At 36.6% G+C, this 23173-nt stretch overlaps 1 protein-coding gene across 10 annotated transcripts in view; it reads left to right on the plus strand.

Moving 5' to 3' along the window:
• LOC137237609 (uncharacterized) overlaps positions 1-22429 on the plus strand; it is a 530759-nt gene extending 508330 nt beyond the window's left edge. For all 10 annotated transcript variants that reach the window (XM_067761435.1, XM_067761440.1, XM_067761441.1 and 7 more), the window contains one exon: positions 21580-22429. In XM_067761435.1, the coding sequence (XP_067617536.1) occupies positions 21580-21962 (383 nt within the window). In that variant the 3' untranslated portion in view covers positions 21963-22429. The remainder of the gene's footprint in view (positions 1-21579) is intronic.
• Positions 22430-23173: the final 744 nt, after the last annotated feature.

Consider the following 23173-nt stretch of genomic DNA (forward strand, 5'->3'; position numbering starts at 1 on the left):
CTCATGCAGTATAATCCATGTGAAGGTGTATGCCAAAGAGAGCAGCCAGAGTTCTCAAGATTAGTACGGTCTCGGACACCAGTGTTACGATATTTTCCATAACCATGTCGACTTAAAGGCATTTGGATTGAACGTGATAAAGTCTTTCTTTGTGCGGAAGTATCGACCGTACCACAACCGCTGGGTTATCACTTGACGAATGAGGTTAGGGCAAGGGACTTGCTGTAGGCCAACCGGGATAAGTGCGAAGTCTCATTGTACTTGAGACCATGTTTGGATATGAAGGGCGGCCGATTTATCACTTTCCCCACAGGTGTCCAGGACTGAAAACAGGACAACTTATATTTTTGTAGGCCAATCTGCCTAAGCTTGGGAAGGTGGAATTTTCGCGCTCATTAGGTGAAGGAAGTGGTTCGATTGGGTTGAGGGCTACTTGGAAGTGATTAGGTTGGACGAACGTGCCGCTACCCTACACGCACTGAGGGCGTTCACAATGAACAAAAATGCCTAATGTGGTTTCCGATGTTTGTTGTGATGTTCAAAACCAGAATTTTTTCTCACATGGCATCTTATCTGCAGTTCAGCTAAAGTACTTTGCTGATGCTTTTATTAGCTGTAAAATCGAATGGCAATTTGTATGCCGATGGAGAAAGTAAATGAAGGGTTACCCATAATATCTTTTGAATGTAGTGAAAATTCTTCTCTGGCTCATCCTTCATTTAATGCGTAACATATGTTGAATGCCATTCATATTCGCTTAATATCTACATACAAACACATACTTTGCAAGATTTTTTAACAAAAATCACTACACCTTTTAAAGTTTGTAATGAGGGAATGCAAGTTTACATTCAGATAATATAAACTGATAATGAGAAATATAAGTTTATATTGAGAAAATAAAAATCGATAATGGAAGATGTCATTTTATAATGAGAGTATATAAACTGACAATGAGCAACGTAACTTATTGAGAAAAAAAAATTGATAATAAGAAAATTTAAGTTTATAATGAGAAAATAAAAATATTCAGTTTTTATTTGTACTTGTTTTTACTTAAGTTGACCTGTATTGCACTGCGTTCATAGCTTAAAAATAACTGTAGTGAATGGCGAAATCAACGGTAGTGGTTATGATTTAAAAAAATATCTATTGAACTTAAGTAAAAAAATGTATAAGTACATTTACACACACTATAAATCAGCGGGCCCGGAGCATGCGAGCAAACAGGGGGAATGTGCGAGAGCAATACCACACATACCTACATTCCAAACAGACGTTTGGTTTTAGTTGATATGCAAGTAGATAATTAAATATGTTTTCCGGAATCGTCCTCACGCTTTTTAAATGCTTTACACATCACTATAACTTATATTGTTTTTATACTGTATCCACGGAATATTGCAGCATTGGCTCACTGACTTCAGATCAGCTTACTTACAACTTTTCATTTTTAAAATTTATTATTTTCTCATTATTAAATTATATTTTCTCATTACTAATTTATATTTCTCATTATCAATGTATGTGTTCTCATTATGAAGTAAAGTTACTCACTTTAAATTTATATATTCTCAATAAGATGTTACGATTCTTATTATCAATTTTCATTTTCTCATTATCAAGTTGGATTTCCCATTAATAGTTTAGGTTTTCTCAATATAAAGTTATATTTCTCAATACAAAATAATATTTTCTCAATACAAACTTGAAAAGGTGTCTTAAAAATGGAACACGCCTACTTTTATATAAAAGAAGTTTAAAAAAGTTTTGAGTCAATGAAATTTCACTTGCCAAGTTTTGTTGGGAGATATTTTTTTTTAAACTGCCGGTACCAAGTGTTATATAGAAATAAAGGAACTGTACAATTGAAGCTCACGCTGATTATATAGTGTTCGGTTACACCCGAACTTAAACAACCTTACTTGTTTACAATCAATTTGATATTGGTTGCCAAGGTTTTTGAGCTAAAATTTGTAATTTTCTGACAATTTTTGTAAGACGGGAGAATTCTCAATTCTTTATACTCGAAGTACGCACAGTCCGCTTTAAACTTTACCACATTACAGAATCGTAACTCAGTTTTTAAAACTAAAAATTCAAGATAATTTAAATTTTTTTTTGCAAAATCTTTAAAATGCAAAAAACTTGCGATTATTCGCTCAAAATTAGATAGTAACTACTGAGTGCAATGTAATAAGGGCAAAACCTTCCAAAATCAAAAAATAAATCAAAATTTCAGTCCATTTTTATCTTAAAATTGATTGAATGAGTTAATCACCTTTACTTAACGTTTACAATAATTAAAGCTCTAAAATATCTGTTAATGCACGTGGCTCGTCCCACACTTTTTGCTTAATATGCCAGACAAAGCGGTTAAGCTTGACAGGCTTCTAATCTGCTCGCTTACATGAAACAAAGTGGAGAACATTATTCCAGAATAAACAAAGAATAAAATACGCTAAGGCAAGCGTCCATAGGCAGGTACATTGTATACAATTCTCTTACAGTTTGAGAAGAAGAAGGGTTTAAAAAGAAAGAACAGTTGAATTGAGGAAATGGAGACAATAACTAAGCTCCGTGGAGTTAAAGAATTCATTAAACGAAAATAAAAATTTAAATAAAGTGTTTGTAATACAATTAAAGGGCACAGCAACAATGTAGACGCAGTTTCAGTAGAGATAGTGGCTTAAGTTCTAACAGCATTTGCTTTGTATATGGTGTTGTTACTATAAGTTTGAAAATACGAGCGTCAAACTATAAATTTACTTTTTTGGATGCAAATAACGACGGGTGCAAGAGAAAGTTGTTACTATAGGGGCATACTTCAGTGTATCTATAATTAGGATAATTAAACCCTTTTTGTGACATAAAGGGACCGCTTCACTAAGTTGACATATATTAATTACTTACTGTAATATTTTTCCTGAGAAACGTAAAGTAATCTCAAAACAAAGCGGTAATAGAAAAAACCGTTCCTTCGGTCATGAATTCTGAAAATCAAAACCTTTTGATTCAATATAATTTAATTTTTCAAGATCGATTGTTTCAAAAAAGAATGTTTTAAATACATTTTTTTTTTTGAGATATCATATCATGAAATTTCTCTCTACTGAAATGTTTTTTTGTAGATTTAAGATTTATTGAAAAACAAAATTTTGAAACCTGATTTAAATAATTTTTTACAAGGTTGGCCTAGCGCAAAAATGAGTTGGGCTGTACTGAGTTAACCTTGCATAAAAATAATACTTTTTATTAACACTGGATGACAATTTTTTTCCAAGTAATTCAGGGCTTACGCTGGGCAAACGAACCAGAGTGTTTACAACTTTTGTTTACAAAGGTGGGCTAGTGAAAGAGGCTACCTTGGACTCATCCTGGTTAAATAAGCACATAATATTTATTAAAAAAATTGCAATTCGCAGTGCCATTTTTTCCGATAAATTTCTTCCTAGGTTGGGCTAAGGAAAACAAGGATGGGCTGTCTCTGTCTTACCTTTGGTAAACAAACCGTAGTGTAAAAACAATAATTTCGAGTTGGTGGCGATACGGACCCCTTTTATGACATTTTCCACCAGAACTTCGTTCGATTGATACTAATTCGCATTCCTCTCGAATATTCAGGACAATGGCTTCAAGAGTCTGAGGCTTGTTGTAGTAAAACGGAAAATCCCAAAATAAGAAGTGTAGAACGTGTTAAATACTGTCAATAAGCAGGCCAGTTCAAATAACTTGAACGAGAGACTAAGTTACTAAGTAAGGTCTCTTTTAGTTTATTGGTAATGGCTCCTGTAGTGCCTGCAGTTGCGCCATCCTGTTGGGAGGAGATGTGCTCTAATTCCAAAACATTAAATTCAGAAAGAAAAAGGTTTATAATACGTAGTTGCGCTATCCAAAGTCGTCAAAGAAAAATTGCCCGAAGACTTCTTCAGGGTAATTAGCAGGGATATGCAAAAAGTTTGATCGAGTGTAATGGCTCTTTGCTATCCCAGGAATGATAATTTTTCTCATTAACGCTAAGATGGAAATGAGTCTTATCACTCATCATGACTTTCAATATAAAATCGTACTCCACTTCAATAGGAATCGGAATGGCTTTCTTCAAGTGTAAACTGATTCATACACGGTATACGCAGGAAATTCAATTTTTATACCTTTCAAGAAAATGCAGTGGTTAAATTTTAAAGAAAACAGATATACCCACCAATATCGAAATGATAAGGATGACGAGTTGAGTTGATTTGGTCATGTCCGTCTACCTGAACACAAACTAGGCCCTCAACTTTTGAGATACCTTGATCAAATCTGCCGAGCGAGTATATTTTGATATCCAACTAAATGTTTGTCGAAATCTACCGTATAGAAAACAAGATTGCTCAGATGCTAGGGTTTTTATCATTTGCTTTTCTCTTCCCTAGGACAAACATGTAACATGAAGCTAAATACTATATTTCCTAGAACCTCCTTGGTAAAGTTTTAGCTACGTCAATGCACTTCTTATTGTAATAGTGCTTCGTCCCATCCAAATTGTCATTGATATCCTCTAACCGAAGTGCAAGGAAATTTTCAGTTTGAATAGCATTAGAGCAAAGAGACGTAGGTGCTAGAGCCGTTGAATCGACGTTACAATTGAAAAGTTGTGAATAATGGTGTGAGGAATACGTTACATGCAGGACATACATTGGGTATTTAGGAGTTGATTCAGGATAAGTTAGTATTTAACCTTTTACTGTATTCAGATCGAAGTTGTGGCAGAGTAGCGCGCGAGTTTAAGAAGTCTCATTTCCTCCACTGCGAGTTTTGAGTATTGGACTCTGCGAACGAACGGGCATTTTTCCCCATGAGACTTATTGTGGATGTAACTGAGGGCCTGTTTAGGCTCATCAGGTTTAAACAGCTTCATTCTTGTGCGCTGGATATATGAGATGTCACCTTATACTCTTGGAAAGCCAGGTCCCATCAATAAATTTTCTATTATGATGCCCAGGTTTCTGAGCATTTAACAGAAATTGTTTGTTCAATATTTTGGTTTTTTTCTTCATGGGGAGTGCTCCCGCCTTACTGTGGTAGATGATGTTCTGGCCCCATCGGGTTAGGGGGTCAGACTATACCGGCGGTAGGTATGCCTGTCGTAAGAGGCGACTAAAATACCAGATTCAAGGGGCTGTCTAGCGCAACCCTTCAGGTTGCCAGCGCAATATGCAGCTTCTCCAAACCCAATTGTCAACCTTACCTATCCGAGGCGAATCCTGTTTCACTAACAGACGAAGCTATGGCGACCCCAAGCCCCTCATGGAACTTGGGTTGGGAAGGGAGGGGATTGCCTGAAGGTTTAATGTGGCCACATAAATCGTTCCCGAAATGGTCGGGCTAGCAACTTAATGGTGATGCGGTACCAGAGCGTACCGGATCTGTATCCGGCAAAGGACCATCACATCGATAACACTCCCCGAAGCTTTCGGGGAGCAACCTTATCGCTACAACAACAACAGCAACAACATGTTCTGGGGACTAAAGGAGAAATTCCGTGCCAGTTCCAATCGCGGAGTTTTAACAGCTTCTTAAATTGTGTTTCTGGTTATCCAACAGCACAATATGAGCAACCCTCGTACTTAAATGCATGCCATTGTGTCTGGATATTTAATTGGGATTTAGTTAACAAAATGTACCTACCATATAGGTGTAGCGTGGGAATGAGCAAGTATGAATGAACTCAGGTTGAGAAACTTTCTAAGACGAACACAAGTTCGTGTACAAGTTTGGTTAAGGAAATTTTTCTCACTTACATTGTATTTTAAATGCTTTGTTTATTTTAACTTAGTATATACTTACGGCACCCTATACTGACGTATTTTCATCTTACGTCAACATTGTTTGGCGATTTGAAAAGGTAACAGCTGCCGCATTTAGTTCGCGAGCATTGGATGCATTGACAAAGCCATTGTAGGTGGTTTGACCTTTTCAAAATTTCGCTAACACATCTGTAGACGACGGGCATTTTATAAGCTCAGCTAATGATCCAGCAAGCTGTTATGCTAAATTTAACCGCAAACCAAACAAAACTGCCTATATGGTGCGTGCTTTAAGAAAGTGGATATAAAATGTATAAAAATTAAATCACTCAAATCTTTATCTAGGACTGTACGTTGCAGTTTAGAAATAGACGAAACAATTTTAAATAGTTATGTTAGCTTGAGGTAGGGTCTAGAGAATAAACCAAATAGCCCCAGCCCTATCCAACCTATATAAATCATCTCTTCAGCTCGGCCACATTACAACCAGGTGAACAGATGTTAAGGTAGTATTCCTACCGAAGCCAGGGAAGCACGGGCAACTGCCCCCGGCGCATCGACCAACTACCGTTAGTTCGTTTCTCATAAAGGGAATGGATCAAATTTTGGATCAGCACATTAGGGAGGTCAACCTAAACAAACTCCCTAGAGGTGCGTATTATTAAGCCTCACGGAAAAAGATGAAAAGTCTTGAGAGTATAAAATTATAGCCCTCTGCGCTTTTATTGAAATTTAGGGGCTTTCGGTAACACGTTTTCGAACAAGCTATGATTGGCAACGATATAAACCCAATGATCATCCGATGAGTGCTATCCATGCCAAAGAGAGGAAAAATCAATATTGAGCTTCGAAGGACAACCGAGTCAAATTTGGCCACTAGGGGATGCCCTCAAGAGGGTGTACTCTCGCCCCAATTGCGTATCCTAGTCGTAGAATACCTTATTTAGTTAGTGAAGTACAATGCGATTGACACATAAAGTTAGGCAGATGACGTAGTACCCTGCATCACAGGGGTGTACAAAGAAACATTACCGAATCGCATGGAACAAGCCCTACGAATCATAGAAAGTTGGTGTGATACCAAAGGACTGTCTATCAACCGGTAACAAAACTGTACTATTGCCTTTTTTAACGGGACTTAAGGGGTGATAAGAGCAATACAAAACTTTTCAGCTTCATAGCTTATGAAACCCAATTGTCAAGCTGGCCTACGCGAAGGCAATCCCGTTACAAATATGAATTTTTCATACACATATTTAGCAGGCGATGCTCTGGCGACCCCAAGTTCATCATGGAGGCGGTATGGCCTAGAATATTTGATGTGGTCATATTAATCGTTCGCGAGATGGTCGGGCTAGTACTTCAATGTGCTTGTTACCGGAAATTGCCGGATCTATACAAGTAACATCGACTACAATGGTTATAACCCCCACATGGAATGGCCATTTGAATGCTACCTTAAACAAAGCAACATAAGCTTTCTTTGCCCAAAATGATTTACTAATCATTTAATTGTGTTTCCCGCGTTTGGTGGCCGAAGACGTACCAAAACAGCAATAGGAAAATTAAGCAAACTGCATCGACTAGTTCGAGTTGCCTAAGAGGCAAACACTTCCTGCACTAAGATTTCAAAATACTTGTGAGTTAAGAAGCCAAAACATGACAGGGTATATAAAAGTAGTAAGAAAATTTATAGCAAATGCCGTATTGAAACTATGTGATACTTGGGCCCCACGCTCAGAAGCTAGCAAAACTTTGAGGTGTCCATTGTGGACAGAGCTGTTAGGGAAAGAGGGAATCCATATATTGAGCCTGATTCAGATGTCTTTTCCAGGATTTATCGAAGTTTGATGACGGAAAAGCGGGAGCTGGCATTCATGAGCCAAACCCCAAGGAAACGATATCAATGCAATCCTAGCTTTTTTAAAGCAGAAATCCATGCAATAGAAGTTTGGGGTAGATAATGTCTACGAACCGGCTTACCTTCGAGGAGTTCCCTCATTATGCCAGGGAGCAGGCAGCCTTACGCGCCTTGAAGTCTTACACAATTACTTCGAGCTAGTGAATGAATGCGTCGGAGTTTTAAATTATCTGGGAGCCTAAAACGAGGGTTTATTATAGTGGGTTACCTGACATTAAATAAATGAAGGTAATGAACATCCAGACTACCTAGCGAAGCCGACTGCTATAGCGGCATTCTATGATCCAGAGCCCTTCTTTGGACTGACAAAGGCATCCACTACGGAAACCGTATGTAACTGGTAAACAAAGCAGTCCAGACCGCACTGAATAGGTCAAAGAGTATCAGCCAAACTCATTAATCTCAGTAGAGAGGACCTAAAAACTCTGACTGGGTACTATATGAGGCATTATAGTCTACGACATAATCTTCGTAAGTTAAATCCATCCGGCACACAAATCTGTTGCTTTTGTTGGCTGGAAGATGAAACGCTGGTTCACATTTTCTGCGAATGCTTCGCTCTGGAAAGGCTCTCTCGCTCGAAAACGTTTAAAGTTTATTTTGCACATTAAAGACAACTTTATTTTAACTCAAAATTCGTTCACGTAACCAATGCAGCTTTCAGCCATATTTCCTTTTGCCCAACTTAAAATTTCTTGGATATTTAAATGTCACTTTGCATATCTTACTTACAGTTTATTTCGTCATTGTCACTGGAGCTCCCGTTTTTTTCGCTGTCCTTTGCAATATTAAAGTACATTGTTTTTGCTGGCTCCTGCAACCGTTTTAATATGGAATAGCCAAACTTACATGGCGTGCGAATAAGACAATTTTTCAGTACGTCCCCCGGAGGGTGCTAAAATGCAATGAACAATTTTTATTATAGTATCGCTTTGCTGATTTTCTTTGCATTTAATTTTCTATGGAATAATGTTAGTCCGAACTTCATCTCTTCAGTTGTCATCATTTTTACTGCTATTGTACTTAGTACGAACAGACGCTAGTTTGTACGTGAAAGTATTTTTATTCTTGGAATGATGGGCGTGCAGAGGGGGTTGAGTGTGAACCCACTGGACCATCTTTGTTTGAATGAGTTCGATGTAGAATTATTGGCTCTGCTAGACGTGGAGATAAATCTGGTGAGTGCACAAATCGATAAACAAGAAGAATTTATCTAGGGAAATTTTGATAGACGCTTTGTGACATCTAGTAAATACTATATTAAAACAGTTGATCAGCAGAAATCAAGGGTGTAAGATCAAAGGAGCAAAGCGGGAACCGAAACTGGATGCCGTGTTATCAACTTGTTATTGAAGCGTTAAAAGTTTGTTATCGTCAGGTTATGGATGAATTATCCATTTCGGATCGATAGTTATCGATTTGTTATAAGTGTTTTATCGACAGAGTAGAGAAAAGTTGTAGACTTGTAATAGAAGTGTTATAAGTTTGCTACCGATAACAAAGTTTATCCATGATATATCGATGTGTTATCGGAAAGTTATCGATTTATTATAAAAAAATAATTAGTATGATAAGGTCTGTTTACTGATATTTTATCACATAGTTATAAATTTGGTATCGAACGTTTATCGACTTGTTAACAGAATGCTATCAATTTGCAATCGGTGTGCTTTCGATTTGTTACCAACCGTGAACGGATGACACCTATCAGTTTGTAATAGGTGCGTTGTCGTCGGGGTATAGAAGAGTTATCGATTTGTTATAAATTTGCTATCGTCAGCAACTATAGATCGATTACTTATGAACGAATTATCGGAAATTTGTCGATTAATTATCGAAAAGTTATGGGGCGTTTTCGATTTGTTATAGTAAAGTTATCGACCTGTATTGGAAAAGTATCAAATTGTTATCTAAAATTTATCGATTTTTCGGCCGAGAGTTAACGATTCTTTATCAAAATGTTCTCGACATATAATTAAAAAGTGACCAATTTTTTATAGAAATGGGTCGATTTGTTATCGGATTGGTAAACATTTTTTATCGGCGTGTTATCAGAAAGTTATTGATTTGTTATTGAAATAATATAACAGATTAGATTTCTCAAAGTTGTTGATTTGCTAACGAAAATTGATCAAATTGATCGACTTGCTGAAATGTTATAGATTTGTTAACTTGAAGTTATCGATTTGCTAACGAAAAGTTATTGATATCCTATCGGAGGCATCTTATCAATTTATTTGCGACGACTTGTACGTTTGCTAAGAAACAAATACACGAAAAATTTCAATATAAAATCAATACCAGCCGAAACGAATAAGAAGCCGATTACTCGGCTATAACGAACCGATAACTCGACGATACTAATTCACTAGTTATAATGACACAATAACTTGTCGGTGTTGATTATTACGGATAAGACACCAACAAACATATTTTTAAAAAGCCGGAATTACATATTTGTTTCTTCAAAACACTAACTTAATCACTCACAGCCAGCCACAAGTGTTAGCTCCCTACTTAATACATTGAACCCGCTCTTTACAACTGTTATTCTGCTCACGTTCAGTTCCCCAAAGCTTGGATATATGATACTCTGCACAACTCCACATTATATGGATTATTTCTGTTTACCAAATTAAGCGCAACTCCTACTCCAACTTTAACTACATCCTAATATGCAGCTCAAGACTCCGACTCTCAGAGCAGGCCATTAAATTATTTTTAAATTTATTCATAAGTCTCCCTATATATTCAAATACCTTTGTTATTAGAGTCATCGTTCTTTAGATGTTTGAGCTGAGAGTTTGGGCCTTAAAGAAACTCTGCATCCAAATGATTCTCACATCCCTTAATAAATAGGCTTATGCTCCCTTGTTTGCACGCCTAATGACCACACCACTGTTCGAAAAAATATACACAATATCGTTCGTTGTACTTATTATTTCTTCTTTTAGAATATGAATTCTATTTAGCGTTATAATATTTTATAATGTTGCTAGGTTCGCATAAATATCAGAGCAGTGATGATAGTGAATGGCTTACCGAAGGCAGTGATGGAAGACAGTATTTATGTATTTAGCGTTTATAGCACGCAGTCTTATATATGTATGCCCTACAAATAATGCGATTAGTCTAGTATGAGTCCAGATGCTTTTATATGATTGGAGTAATTCCCATTATACACACAAGATACTATATCCAATATGCAATTATAGCCCATTGTAAACGAAAGAAACTACTCGCGGGTTACTTTCCAATATGAAATTATAGCCCATTGTAAACGAAAGGAACTACTCGTGCGTTACTCTCATTTGAGATTAGTCGCACGATTTTTATGCATAAAATTGCATTTGTGTACTTATAAATGTACTAGAAGACCCGGCAGACGTTGCCCTGCCCTAAATTTGGCATATCTGCATACTTTTTAAAAAGCTTTTTCCGTCTGTCTCTACCCTCCCCCCTCTTCACTTTTTCCTAATCCTTTTATTCACTCCTTCCTCCGTATCTTTCGCTTCATCTATCTCCATCTTCGTCTCATTCGATCTCTTTCTCAATCTCCTTCTCTCTTTTCTCTTCTCTCAATTTCTTCTCATTCTTCTGCATCCCTTATTGCCTGTCCCAGAGGGTGGTATGTATTTTATTCCAGTCCCAGTCCCAGTTCCACTTCGAGTCTCAATCCTAGTCCCACTCCGAGTCTCAGTCCCAGTCCTAATCTCAATCCCAGTCCCAGTCCGTCTCTGGATAATATATTAATCTGTACTAAAGCACTCATCAACAGCTTTCATTTGATATCCATATTGTATAAACACTGTCTAGGCATACACTGGCCCACGTTTTGGCCTATATCTCGAGACCCCAGTCACCCAGGGGTATGAAAATTACCCTCTACACAACTAAAGACTCTCCTGGATTAATAAAAATTTCATAGTACTTCTAAATCGCGGGCCCCCTCAGAAACCCCCCACCCTCTCGGCGGGCCTGGTGATGTGCTATACTTGATATCATTCGCTATAATGTTTTTATTGATAAGCAGGTTGTTTAATTAAACACCAAGCAATTACACGGAAGTATATCCACACCACCTGAAAATATGAGTGCCACTGCGTATACGTAACATTTTATTATTACGTATAAACAAATAAAAAAATTTGCAATAAAATAATATTTCGACTATAAACTGAGATATAACCTAATCTATCTCTCAAGCTAGATCAAACTACACGCGGGGTGCAAAACAAATTCAAAATCGGGTCAGTATTTTAGGAGTCCATCGCGGCCTAAAATGTTGTGACAATTGTTTTTTATATACTAGGATATCCGATATCCTACTACATGCGAGTGTAAATAGTTATGTATGTGCTTAATATCTTAATATCATATCTTGTCACAGAATAAGAAGCTATATAAGTCAGCAAGTTTAATTTATAATGGTTACTTAACAAAAATACGGCTATTTCTTAATGGAAAGAGTTGCCCAAATTTTTCAACAATGAAGTCAGATTTCAAGCTGAATGCATATACAGGAAGCACTAGTAGAGTCGATGGTGTATCATTTGTGTTAACATAAATTTAAGAAATCTTAAGTTTAACATATATTTACAAGCATGACGGCAGAGTTATCGCCTAGTATAAGCTATACTAGGGGAGAAGCAATTTTTATTTTCATATATGTACTTTACACGTTTGATACGTTTCTGGCACTCTGACAACCAAGGCGAATCTATACAAGGTGATGTCAAAGCGAATTCGACCAATTCGACGTGCAGGAGAATGTCAAGTCAAAAGAAAATTTGTATTGATTTCGATTAACTGACATATTGTTGTACCAAAGCGTTGTAAGGAAAATCATCTAGAAAAAGTAATCAGCTGTTGGGAGAACAACTCTTGGTACTGAATTCGCCTTTGATGGCATCTTTTAGAAATTTACATGAGATCTCTGTTGAGCTACCAAGCTTTTTCGGTAACTAATTGTTTTAATAAAAAGCACAAACCGCAAATAAATTTCCACTTTAAACAATTTTTATTTTTAAATATAATTTATAATCATATACGATGCTACGTGGCCGTGCGCTTCAGAATGATCAAAAAAGGAATGAAATAGAAATCAATTTGCATTGCAATGCTGCTGCCTAAAATTGTATCAGCGAAGCAAAACTGAGACACATATGTACATGTGCTAATTTCTTTAACTAACTGCAGCCTTCCAATTAGTCCGGGAGCCAGCGACATTTTTTAGTGACCAAAAGTACAAAAGCTGAAAATTTGTCCTAAGCTTTACTTGGCATCGCTAGTAAGTGAATGGACCACCAGCTGGCGCACTTCCGGGGGGTGTAGCTGCGGCAGCCTCCCACACACGTAAAATAACAATAAAAAAAAACTAATACCACAAAAGCTGAAATTTTGTTAATATGTTTATTATGTTATAAATAAATGAAAAAACGTATCCAGCCGAATTTAGAGTGGGGGATTATGCTCCAGCTTTTCACGTAAAGAAGTGAAAAATATGCGCTGAGTAAACTGATACTACAAAAGCTGAAATTTTGTAAACTAATAGTTAAATTAATAACTTAAACGAAAAAAACATCCAGCTTTAAATTTAGTGGGGGAAAAGTGTCCAGCTGATGCAGTGAAGGATGCTGCGCACGGGTATGCGCTCGGGCGCGTCATATCTTTGACTGCATCGGCTGGACACTTTTCCCTCACTAAAATTAAAGCTGGATATTTTTTTCGTTTAACTTATTTAGTCAACTATTGTATTACCAAATTTCAGCTCTTGCGGTATCAGATATCTATACTTTTCTCATTAAACACAGCGTGCCGTCCATGCAGTTATTGGATGATAGATACGTATAACTTTTCTGCTCTAAAGGAGGATAATAAAAAGTAGGTTTACTATTAATTACTTAAAAATGTATTATTTATTTACAAAAAGCATACTAAAATTCAAAATAAATATACATAGTGTGCTAATACGTGAATAGCTAATATTTTAAATTTCGCTTTCTTCGGATTCATCGCCATCGTACTCATTATCGCTGTCATTATCACTGACAGCGATGTCGACCCGTGAAAGATCTTCGTCAGGATCTGTAAACATATATAATAATAATATATTAAAAGATATAGATGATAATAGTATATAAACATTTAACACGCAAGAGCAAAATTTTAATTCAAATCTGATTATAAATTACAAAAAGAAGGTGACATGCTATCCAAAATTGTTACAAATATAACTCAGTTTTATTTTTAAATTAAAATTGTATGATAAAATTAAACAGAAAATAATCAAAAATTGAAACTGACAAATAATGAAATGAGAGAAAAATATATCAGTATTATTCTAACCTTCAGTACTTTTTTGGTCATCGCCATCATCGATAGTTATATCACCAAGGGTAGCGGGTAGCTGGTCACCCTCGAACCATTTAAAATTGAATTTTCCCTCATCTTCTTCCCATCCAAAATCAGTCGGATGTAATGCCGTTGGAACCTGAAGATGAACATGTGCCCAAATATTTGCTATGTATGTTGTCCGCAGCAAATGTTGGTGCAGCTCAATTTTGCAGGGAGGCAGAGCTGATCCGTCGATATTATTCTTCGGTAACCGGAATATGTCATCGTTTTGTAAAACCTTGTACGTCTTCAAAAATGTTGCAACTCGTGCTTCATTGACTTTGTTGATTTTTTTGAATCCATACATACGACAAACATATTCTTCTATAATATCGAACGTATTCTGCAACTCGTCGTCAGGTGCGTTGCTTAGTTTGATAAAACTATCGATAAAACGTTCTGAGTTTTGTAAAATTTTATACGGCCGGCTTTTTCCTTTCTTGAAAAATGACGGGTTATAGTCGCAACCCGTCAATGCATGGAAAGCCGGTAGCGCGGCGCTTAATTTAGGGCCCAACGTTTCATACAACTTGCTAATGTTAATAAAGCGCTGATTATTACCGACTCCGGCTTCCATTGAAACTTTAACATCAGCGTTACTTAAGGCACTCATGTTAGAAAGCATTATAATGGCCACGTCAGTATCCGAGCATCTTATCGTGACATGTGCGTCGTAATCTATTTGACAGACGTGGAAAACTATCTTCGTATCCGCTTCTTCATGCGCTGGGCAGCTTAATAAAACATCGTGTGTCCTTTCTACATGGCCATTATTTACTTTATATTTATAGCACTGATCATAATTAATATAAATAGTTTTATTGCCAATGAAAGGTGCTGCGTGATCAAGTGTCCAGTGCTGTATAATAAAATTCACTAACGCCTCTTTAAAATTAGCGTTTTTCAAGTCGTTACTGAAATCAGAAGAACGTATTTGATCTGGTCCCTCGATGTGGAATTGTGTGACTTGCATTCCTCTTAAAGAATGTTCATTATCTTTGATTGAAGGAAAAATGTACCTATCAAAGGCGATTACTACAACTTCCGCATTATTAGAACAAAACATACTTAAAATTTTAGTAGATATGTTTCCGTAAGTAGCTGGAATTTCCCTCATCAAATGAAGCATAAAAAATCCATCGAACACCTTCACGTTAGTATGCTCCGGAGTATGCGGCTCAATCTGCTGCTCGAGTACTTTTAATAGAGCTGCCTTATTAGTTTTGCAAATAGATCCATCCATGTGACACATTGATAATGGCACTGGAGTTAGAGGATATATTAAAACTTTATCTATATCTAGAGATTTTTGCAAAGATATGCATAAAAATTGGCCAAAAAAGTCACGTTGCGTACGCAGTTCAACAACTTTTCCTGACACTGTCATTTTCTTTTTTTGCATATTGTCTGTAAAATTAAGTACTTTATTTTGTTTTATGGGTTTTTCAAATCTTTTTTCATCTTCTGCACATTGTGTAATAAAATTTTCTCGTTGTTCATTACCCATTGTTTCGACATTAAGTAAGAATCTTTCGATATTTTCTTGTACCGTTTGACGTGTCGAAATATTAAATAAATAATTGTTATCTAAATCAGCAGCAAACGGATTAATGTTTTGTTTAATATTATCAATAAAATTACTAAGCTGTTTAGAATTTTTAGTTATTCTGCTCGGCTGCAAGTCGGCAGTGATATCCTGAACTTTTCTCAACCCTATCTGCTCCATCGTATGACTTATTATTGTAGATCTTAAAGCGTGACTTTTGCACCAACGCTGTCGAGCAGATATCGAATTTGTCGTGTGACTCACACCTGTAAGCTTATTGGCAGCATCGGCATTTATTGTTTGCTCTAAAGTTAAATCAACGGGTTGTCTTGAGTTTGCTTTGTCAGTTCTCTTCACACCAAATGTTCCCAGTTCTAGATCCTTTTTTAATCCTGGATGAGTTTCATCAACTTTCAGCAGATTATCGTGGTACTTCACTAAGTATCTTGAGTAGTTTTGTTGATTAAAAGCAAAACACAAGTTGGCTATTTTAGGCAAGATAGATATAAAAAGTTGTAAATTCCCACTTCGTATGCTTGCATACAGTGTTAAGTAATAGTCAATAAAACTAACGTACATCATGTAAAATTGTGGAGTTTTGCCATGCTCTCCTTGCAGTGTTTGCTGTTTAAATTGTTCATATTTATCTAATAAATCCTGTAGGTTTCGTGGAAGTACTCGAGGTTCATCAGATCTTTCTTCCTTATATTTCAGTAAATATGTTTTCATGTCGTCGCTACATTCAATATTTTCCCGCTTAAAAAATTCTTCGAAATGTAAAATTTGCAGAGCTAATGATACCATTGGATGCAATCGTTTGCACCTATTAAAATGTTTTCCTGCAATATAACTGTTAACAGATCCATTCGCTAGCATTTCCGCGTTGACCATAATGGTCGTAATACCATAGTTTTCAATAAATTTACCAACAGCTCTAAAATAACACATCATTATGTGGAAGGATCCAACATGAATAAATAAGTCGTTGTAACGCGGTTTTTCGGTCGATTGAATCTGAAGTGCAACTTTAGTTATAGCAAGATCATATGTTACTTGCATAAGCTTTCCGCCGCATTCCTTTGCGACCTGTTGACTCTGCTTCATAGTTTCTACAACAACTGATTTATTCGTCGGTGAAGAGTTGATTGTGGTTAAGTAACAGACCTTTTGCGTTGGAGCTGTATCCTTGTAGATCAAGCTATTAAAACCAACCCACATCGGTGTTTTGGGTATTTCAAGGTAGTGGGAAAGCATGAACACGAAATTAATTTGTTGTAACCATTTTGAGTTAGGGTTTGATAAATTTGATAAAACATCCACAGGCTGTAAACGTTCGTAAATTTTCGGTGTCTTATTCTACGGTTGTAATTCGTGAGTAATTGTGTCGAAAGTCCGTCTTCGTTTTTTATTACTGTTTTCGGAAGGGCCTGGTGTAATTATTTCAGGGCTGTTGTCCTCAATATCATCCTCAATATCATTCTCAATATCATTGTCAATTTCATCCTCAGTAGAATTATCAATATTTTGAAAAATTATACCCACGGTGTCGTGCAGTGTGTTGTGGCCGCCTGACGTATCGAAGTGTCGATCGAAATTATTAAATGCGACACCTGTGCATAGATTTCTTGAGCGAACGATGTCTTCAGCACAAATATCAGAACGCACAGAAGAAGTAAACGTGGCTTCAGTCTCGATACCCTCCAGAATTGTATAGCTACAGCAGTGGCCATATCGGTTCATAATATTAACAATCTTCTTGCTATTAGTTAAACTTTTTAGACTCAAGCCAAGGCATATATGTTTAGAAGGTTTTATTTGCCCATTTGACACTGCATATATCATGTCCTCGGAAAAAGATTTTGCTAATCTATTTGATCTGTCGCCGCGCCTACTACGAGAATTTGGTCCACAAAGTAAATCTAAATAAAAATTAAACAGGTTCTCTGGAACATCACACTCTCCTTTGATTAAATCAGCAGAAGTGAGCTGATCTGGCAATTTGTTTTGTTCAATATTCTGTATTTCCTGTCCTAAAATTAATGCTGCATGCAATAAAACGTCCTCCCTTTCTAGTTGATTAAATTGTTGCTGTACAAGAACGCCTTTGTAAGGTTTTACAATTTTTTTATTGTTGTGCAACACGACGGTTATTTTTTTTTGGGAATGTAGCTAGAAGCCGATTTTCTAGATGATATGGCTTCATCGTATACACACCTGTGTTTGCCTTGTGTTGTTCCAAATAATCTATAAATATCGTGTTTAGAGACGACAGGAAAAACGACTGATTCTTGGCGATGATATTTTTCGACACAAACTGACATATTTCCTCATACGCTTGAGAATGAACATTGCGAGCTGTATGCCACCCTGTTTTTGGCTTCTCTTTGCTTTTTTTCGCTGAGATTCTATTTTCATATTTTTTTCGGCATATCGCATGATGAAATATTAATTTTTCTTCTAACCACAAGTTATGCAATTTTTCAATAAACTGTACATCGTCTAAATCCATAGCGATTTGCTGTATATTCTCCAATGCCTTTTCCTTCTCTAATACATGCAATTGTTGCTCGTGGCCTTGATGTTTTTTCCTACTTTTATCACAAAAAATACAAGTAGGATTATTTGATACCTCTTGAGCAACTTCAGATACGTCAGCATCGTCATCTACAGTGTTATCGACTGGATTAATGGCATCCTCGCCCCCATCGACATCGTCGCCTGCATCCACATTTTCGGGTTCAGCAGCAACCTCGCCTTCTCCTTGAACTGCAGCCTCGCATGTACCGTCATGGACGCCTTCAGCAACGTCGTCGTTTGTAGCGAAATGCTCGCCTTCCACAGCACTATCGTGAATAAAAAATTAATGAATAATGCATAATAGAAAAGAGTACGACTAAAAATATTAAAAAGACGCAAACGCTATGCGAAAAATATAAGTAAATACATTTTGCACAGCACAATTACACGCTAGCTATATAGCTATCTAGCTATATAGCCAACGAATATAGACTGCGTATAGAAGAACACTCTGCATTGGCGCCAGGGTCACGCTTTGAAATACATGTAGAGCCTATACTACACTATAGATGTGTACCAGGACTATACAGGAGAAACCTATAACGCACTATACCTGTGTACCAAGATTTCGTCCCTCGGTTTTAACCCGTGACTTTTCTTCTATAAGAAGTCTATATTCGTTGATATAGCTGTATAGCTATATAGCTAGGTATATACCAAAAGTATATATTTCATTAAAAAATACTATTTGCAACAAAAATGTAAGTACTTAGTCTGTACTTAAAGATGAAGATGCCTGCTTTTTGGGATCTTATCCTCGTCGTTTAGGCGGTAATGCTGTAAAACGGTTATGGCACTGGCTGTGGTATCTTTGAAAATTGTTCGGCTGTTCCGGCAGCACAACGTTGGAGAAAGTCAAATCACCGTCTTTCCGAATTTTTAATATCGATAAACACTTATTTAATTTGGCCGCATCAAAAAGATGTAATTTTCCGCTTTTTTGGAGCAATATACACAAAAGGGATGTACGTTAGACATTGTGGCAGCTCCGATTTGAACAAGTTCAACGGTCGCACTGGACAGAGCATCCAAATTTTAGTAGGAGAGGGGATAGAGCCGGTTCACAGCTGTTCATCTGCTCGAATTCTATGCCGAATCTGAGGACGGTGTGGTGGGGAGAAAGGAGCCTTGAAATATTAGATACAATAGACTCACGGCCGTGCGGTCCGCTTCTAGAAGTTTCGGTCGCTTGGGCTATAATATTCGGTAAAACTGCCATATTCAATCTTGGCTCAGTATTATGCAAAGTGGCTTTCTATATATTTACTATTGGCACTCTTATGTCCGCATATTTACCTTTTATGTTATGTATACATATTTAAATGTGTAAATATTTACTTTAAATTCAAAAACAGGTGAGTGAGTATAATAACTGTATGGACTGCACGCTGTGTTTAATGAGAAAAGTATAGATATCTGATACCGCAAGAGCTGAAATTTGGTAATACAATAGTTGACTAAATAAGTTAAACGAAAAAAATATCCGGCTTTATATTTAGTGAGGGAAAAGTGTCCAGCCGATGCAGTCAAAGATACGACGCGCCCGAGCGCATACCCGTGCGCAGCATCCTTCACTGCATCAGCTGGACACTTTTCCCCCACTAAATTTAAAGCTGGATGTTTTTTTCGTTTAAGTTATTAATTTAACTATTAGTTTACAAAATTTCAGCTTTTGTAGTATCAGTTTACTCAGCGCATATTTTTCACTTCTTTACGTGAAAAGCTGGAGCATAATCCCCCACTCTAAATTCGGATGGACACGTTTTTTCATTTATTTATAACATAATAAACATATTAACAAAATTTCAGCTTTTGCGGTATTAGTTTTTTTTTATTGTTATTTTACGTGTGTGGGAGGCTGCCGCAGCTACACCCCCCGGAACCGTGCGAGCTGGTGGTCCATTCACTTACTAGTGATACCAAATAAAGCTTAGGACAAATTTTCAGCTTTTGTAAAATGACTAACCCTAAACTGTCGCTGGCTCCCGGACTAAATTTATCACCGTTTTTTGGCAAATAGGTACATATTCTTATGAGAGGGCAAATGCCCAGCCATACATACTTTATACATTAGACAAATGAATACATATTCTTAGGTACATATGTTTATATTTATGTGCATATTGGGTGCATACTTATGTTCAAGAGCGGAATGATGAGTGTGGAACAGTTAGTTAAAGTTTTGTATGATATGAGTTCAGCTGTTATGCTAAGGTGACCAGATTACATTTCAATATTAAGGTGACCAGGTTATAATATGATAAATACATTTATTACAGTGCTACTCAAAGTTATTTCTTCCATCTTGCAGTGGTTTCACTTGTGGCTCCGAACAATCTCAATTTCATAACTTACTATCTATATATGTGACCGGGCCTATGAAAAGGTGGCTTATGACTCAAAAAAAAAAAAAAAAAAAAAAAATTACTACTACTAAGAAACTGAAGAAATGCATTGTTTGTCTTTAACAGCTGTTTCTAGCAATTTCTTTTTTGAGTCATAAGCCACCTTTTCATAGCCCGGATCACATATTATAAGAACGCAATTAGCTTGCTCTTTGTCGTCAGCCTCAGCCTGATCAAGTGAGTATGAACGTTGCTCGTTCGTTCAGATATACAAAAATTCCCGCGTAATAGTAAATTAATGCGCACAATTGAGCGTTAATAACACTCGCCCTGGGTATTTGTTTCCTACTGATCTATTTGTTTATCTGTATCGTCCGAGAAGAATTATGTTCCTGCATTAGAAGCCCGACCGTTGCTCTAAATGGTTAGTGCATAAAGAAAGCCACGCTATCCTATACACCGCGGCAAGGTACTTGCCAAAGCGAAGAGCGTTATATGTTAAGGCTGAACTCAATAAACATCCTCACAGACGTTTCAGGCATTGCAAAAATTCACCTCGTTTTTCAAATATTTGAACAATGCAGGGGTGAAAGTCGCTTATGCATCGAGGCACGAAGATATGCTCATGAAAATGTAGTTTTCCTTTTATTACATTTCTGTTTCATTTTACGCTGAAATATCATTTTTTTACTACAACTTTAAAGAAGATTTTATAGAATCAAATTGACATCTGTCCTTGATTCTCATAAAACTTAATCAGCTTTGCCACTAAAAAATTTACTCATTAATTGCTCAAACGACAACTCTTTTAAATATTTACTCAAACGACTTAATCTTGTGTGAAACGCGCTGTAATCACTTTTTTGCACTTTAATTAAATAAGAAATTTTCACAGCAATTTTTTACTCGTAATTCTTGCATTCCCCCCATATCTCATGTTGTTGATGTTGACTCATTTCTTGATAAGTATTTGATTTTCTTGTTTCCTTTTTTTCTTTACAGTTCCCATGATGAACCATCATACAATGCCAAAGTTTGGATTTGGTAACTATAAGAAAACCGGTGTAGGGAGCTTCTATCTACCAAAGATACTTAGCAGTGGTGGGGGATGTGGTGGTGCAAGTGGCGGAAGTGCTTGCGGTGGCAGTAAAGTTGCACTGGAGTTATCGCATGGCAAGAGCAAACAACTTATTTCATTGCCTTCAGACAAGTTGGATAGTAATAAACGTTACTACGTTACATTTACAGTAAAGGAGTCGGCTAGTGGTGGCGGTGTGGTAGCGTCGGGATGTGGTGGGAGTGCCATAGATGGCCAAGCGAATATCGTTGATAAACAGCAGTCAATTAACGGATGTTGTGGTAACAACGTTACAAGCGGAAAGTAGCACCGAACTGCATATTGTGTAGTGTACATCTTAGTTGTTTTTGCCTTTAGCTGGACAAGTTAATAACAAACGGAAATCAAATGCAATATTGTCGTATGCACTTCCTACGGATATCATGAGCTGCATGCATACATACAAACAGATTTGTATAACTAAATATGGCCAGAGTTGAGGCATATAATAATGATGTATATAATAATGATCGCAAAAGTGTTAAGCGGTTGCATTTTGTGGAAAAATTTTACTTGTTCGTTTTCTGATAGCTGCCAGCGAAAACCAGAAAAGTAATCAAAAACAATACAACGAAATTGTGGCGAAAAAAAGCGCGGATTTATTGCTCTATTGCTTTATTGCGCTCAGTTCAAGTGGAATTTTAGTTTACAAATCTTAAATTTTTTTTGTGGTGTCAAAAACTTTGTTACGCTGCCCTGCAATAAACGCAAGAGAATAAATAGAATAACGCAAAAGTATAGGGTTTGCCAAAAGTTACAAAACATTAAGTCATTCCATTATTATACTCAGTTGAGCAGAGCTCACAGAGTATATTAAGTTTGATTGGATAACGGTTGGTTGTACATATATAAAGGAATCGAGATAGATATAGACTTCCATATATCAAAATAATCAGGATCCAAAAAAAATTTGATTGAGCCATGTCCGTCCGTCCGTCCGTCCGTTAACACGATAACTTGAGTAAATTTTGAGGTATCTTGATGAAATTTGGTATGCAGGTTCCTGAGTACTCATCTCAGATTGCTATTTAAAATGAACGATATCGGACCATAACCACGCCCACTTTTTCGATATCGAAAATTTCGTAAAACCGAAAAAATGCGATAATTCATTGCCAAATGCGGTTAAAGCGATGAAACTTGGTAGATGGGTTGACGTTATGACGCAGAATAGAAAATTAGTAAGATTTTGGACAATGGGCGTGGCACCGCCCACTTTTATAAGAAGGTAATTTAAAAGTTTTGCAAGCTGTAATTTGGCAGTCGTTGAAGATATCATGATGAAATTTGGCAGGAACGTTACTACTATTACTATATATGTGCTAAATAAAAATTAGCAAAATTGGATGAAGAACACGCCCACTTTTTAAAAAAAATTTTTTTAAATTCAAATTTTAACAAAAAATTTAATATCTTTACTGTATATAAGTAAATTAAGTCAAAATTCAACTCCAGTAATGATATGATGCAACAAAATAC

This window comes from Eurosta solidaginis, chromosome 1, assembly GCF_040869045.1.
Source record: "Eurosta solidaginis isolate ZX-2024a chromosome 1, ASM4086904v1, whole genome shotgun sequence".
In the NCBI taxonomy this organism is placed as follows: Eukaryota; Metazoa; Arthropoda; class Insecta; order Diptera; family Tephritidae; genus Eurosta; species Eurosta solidaginis.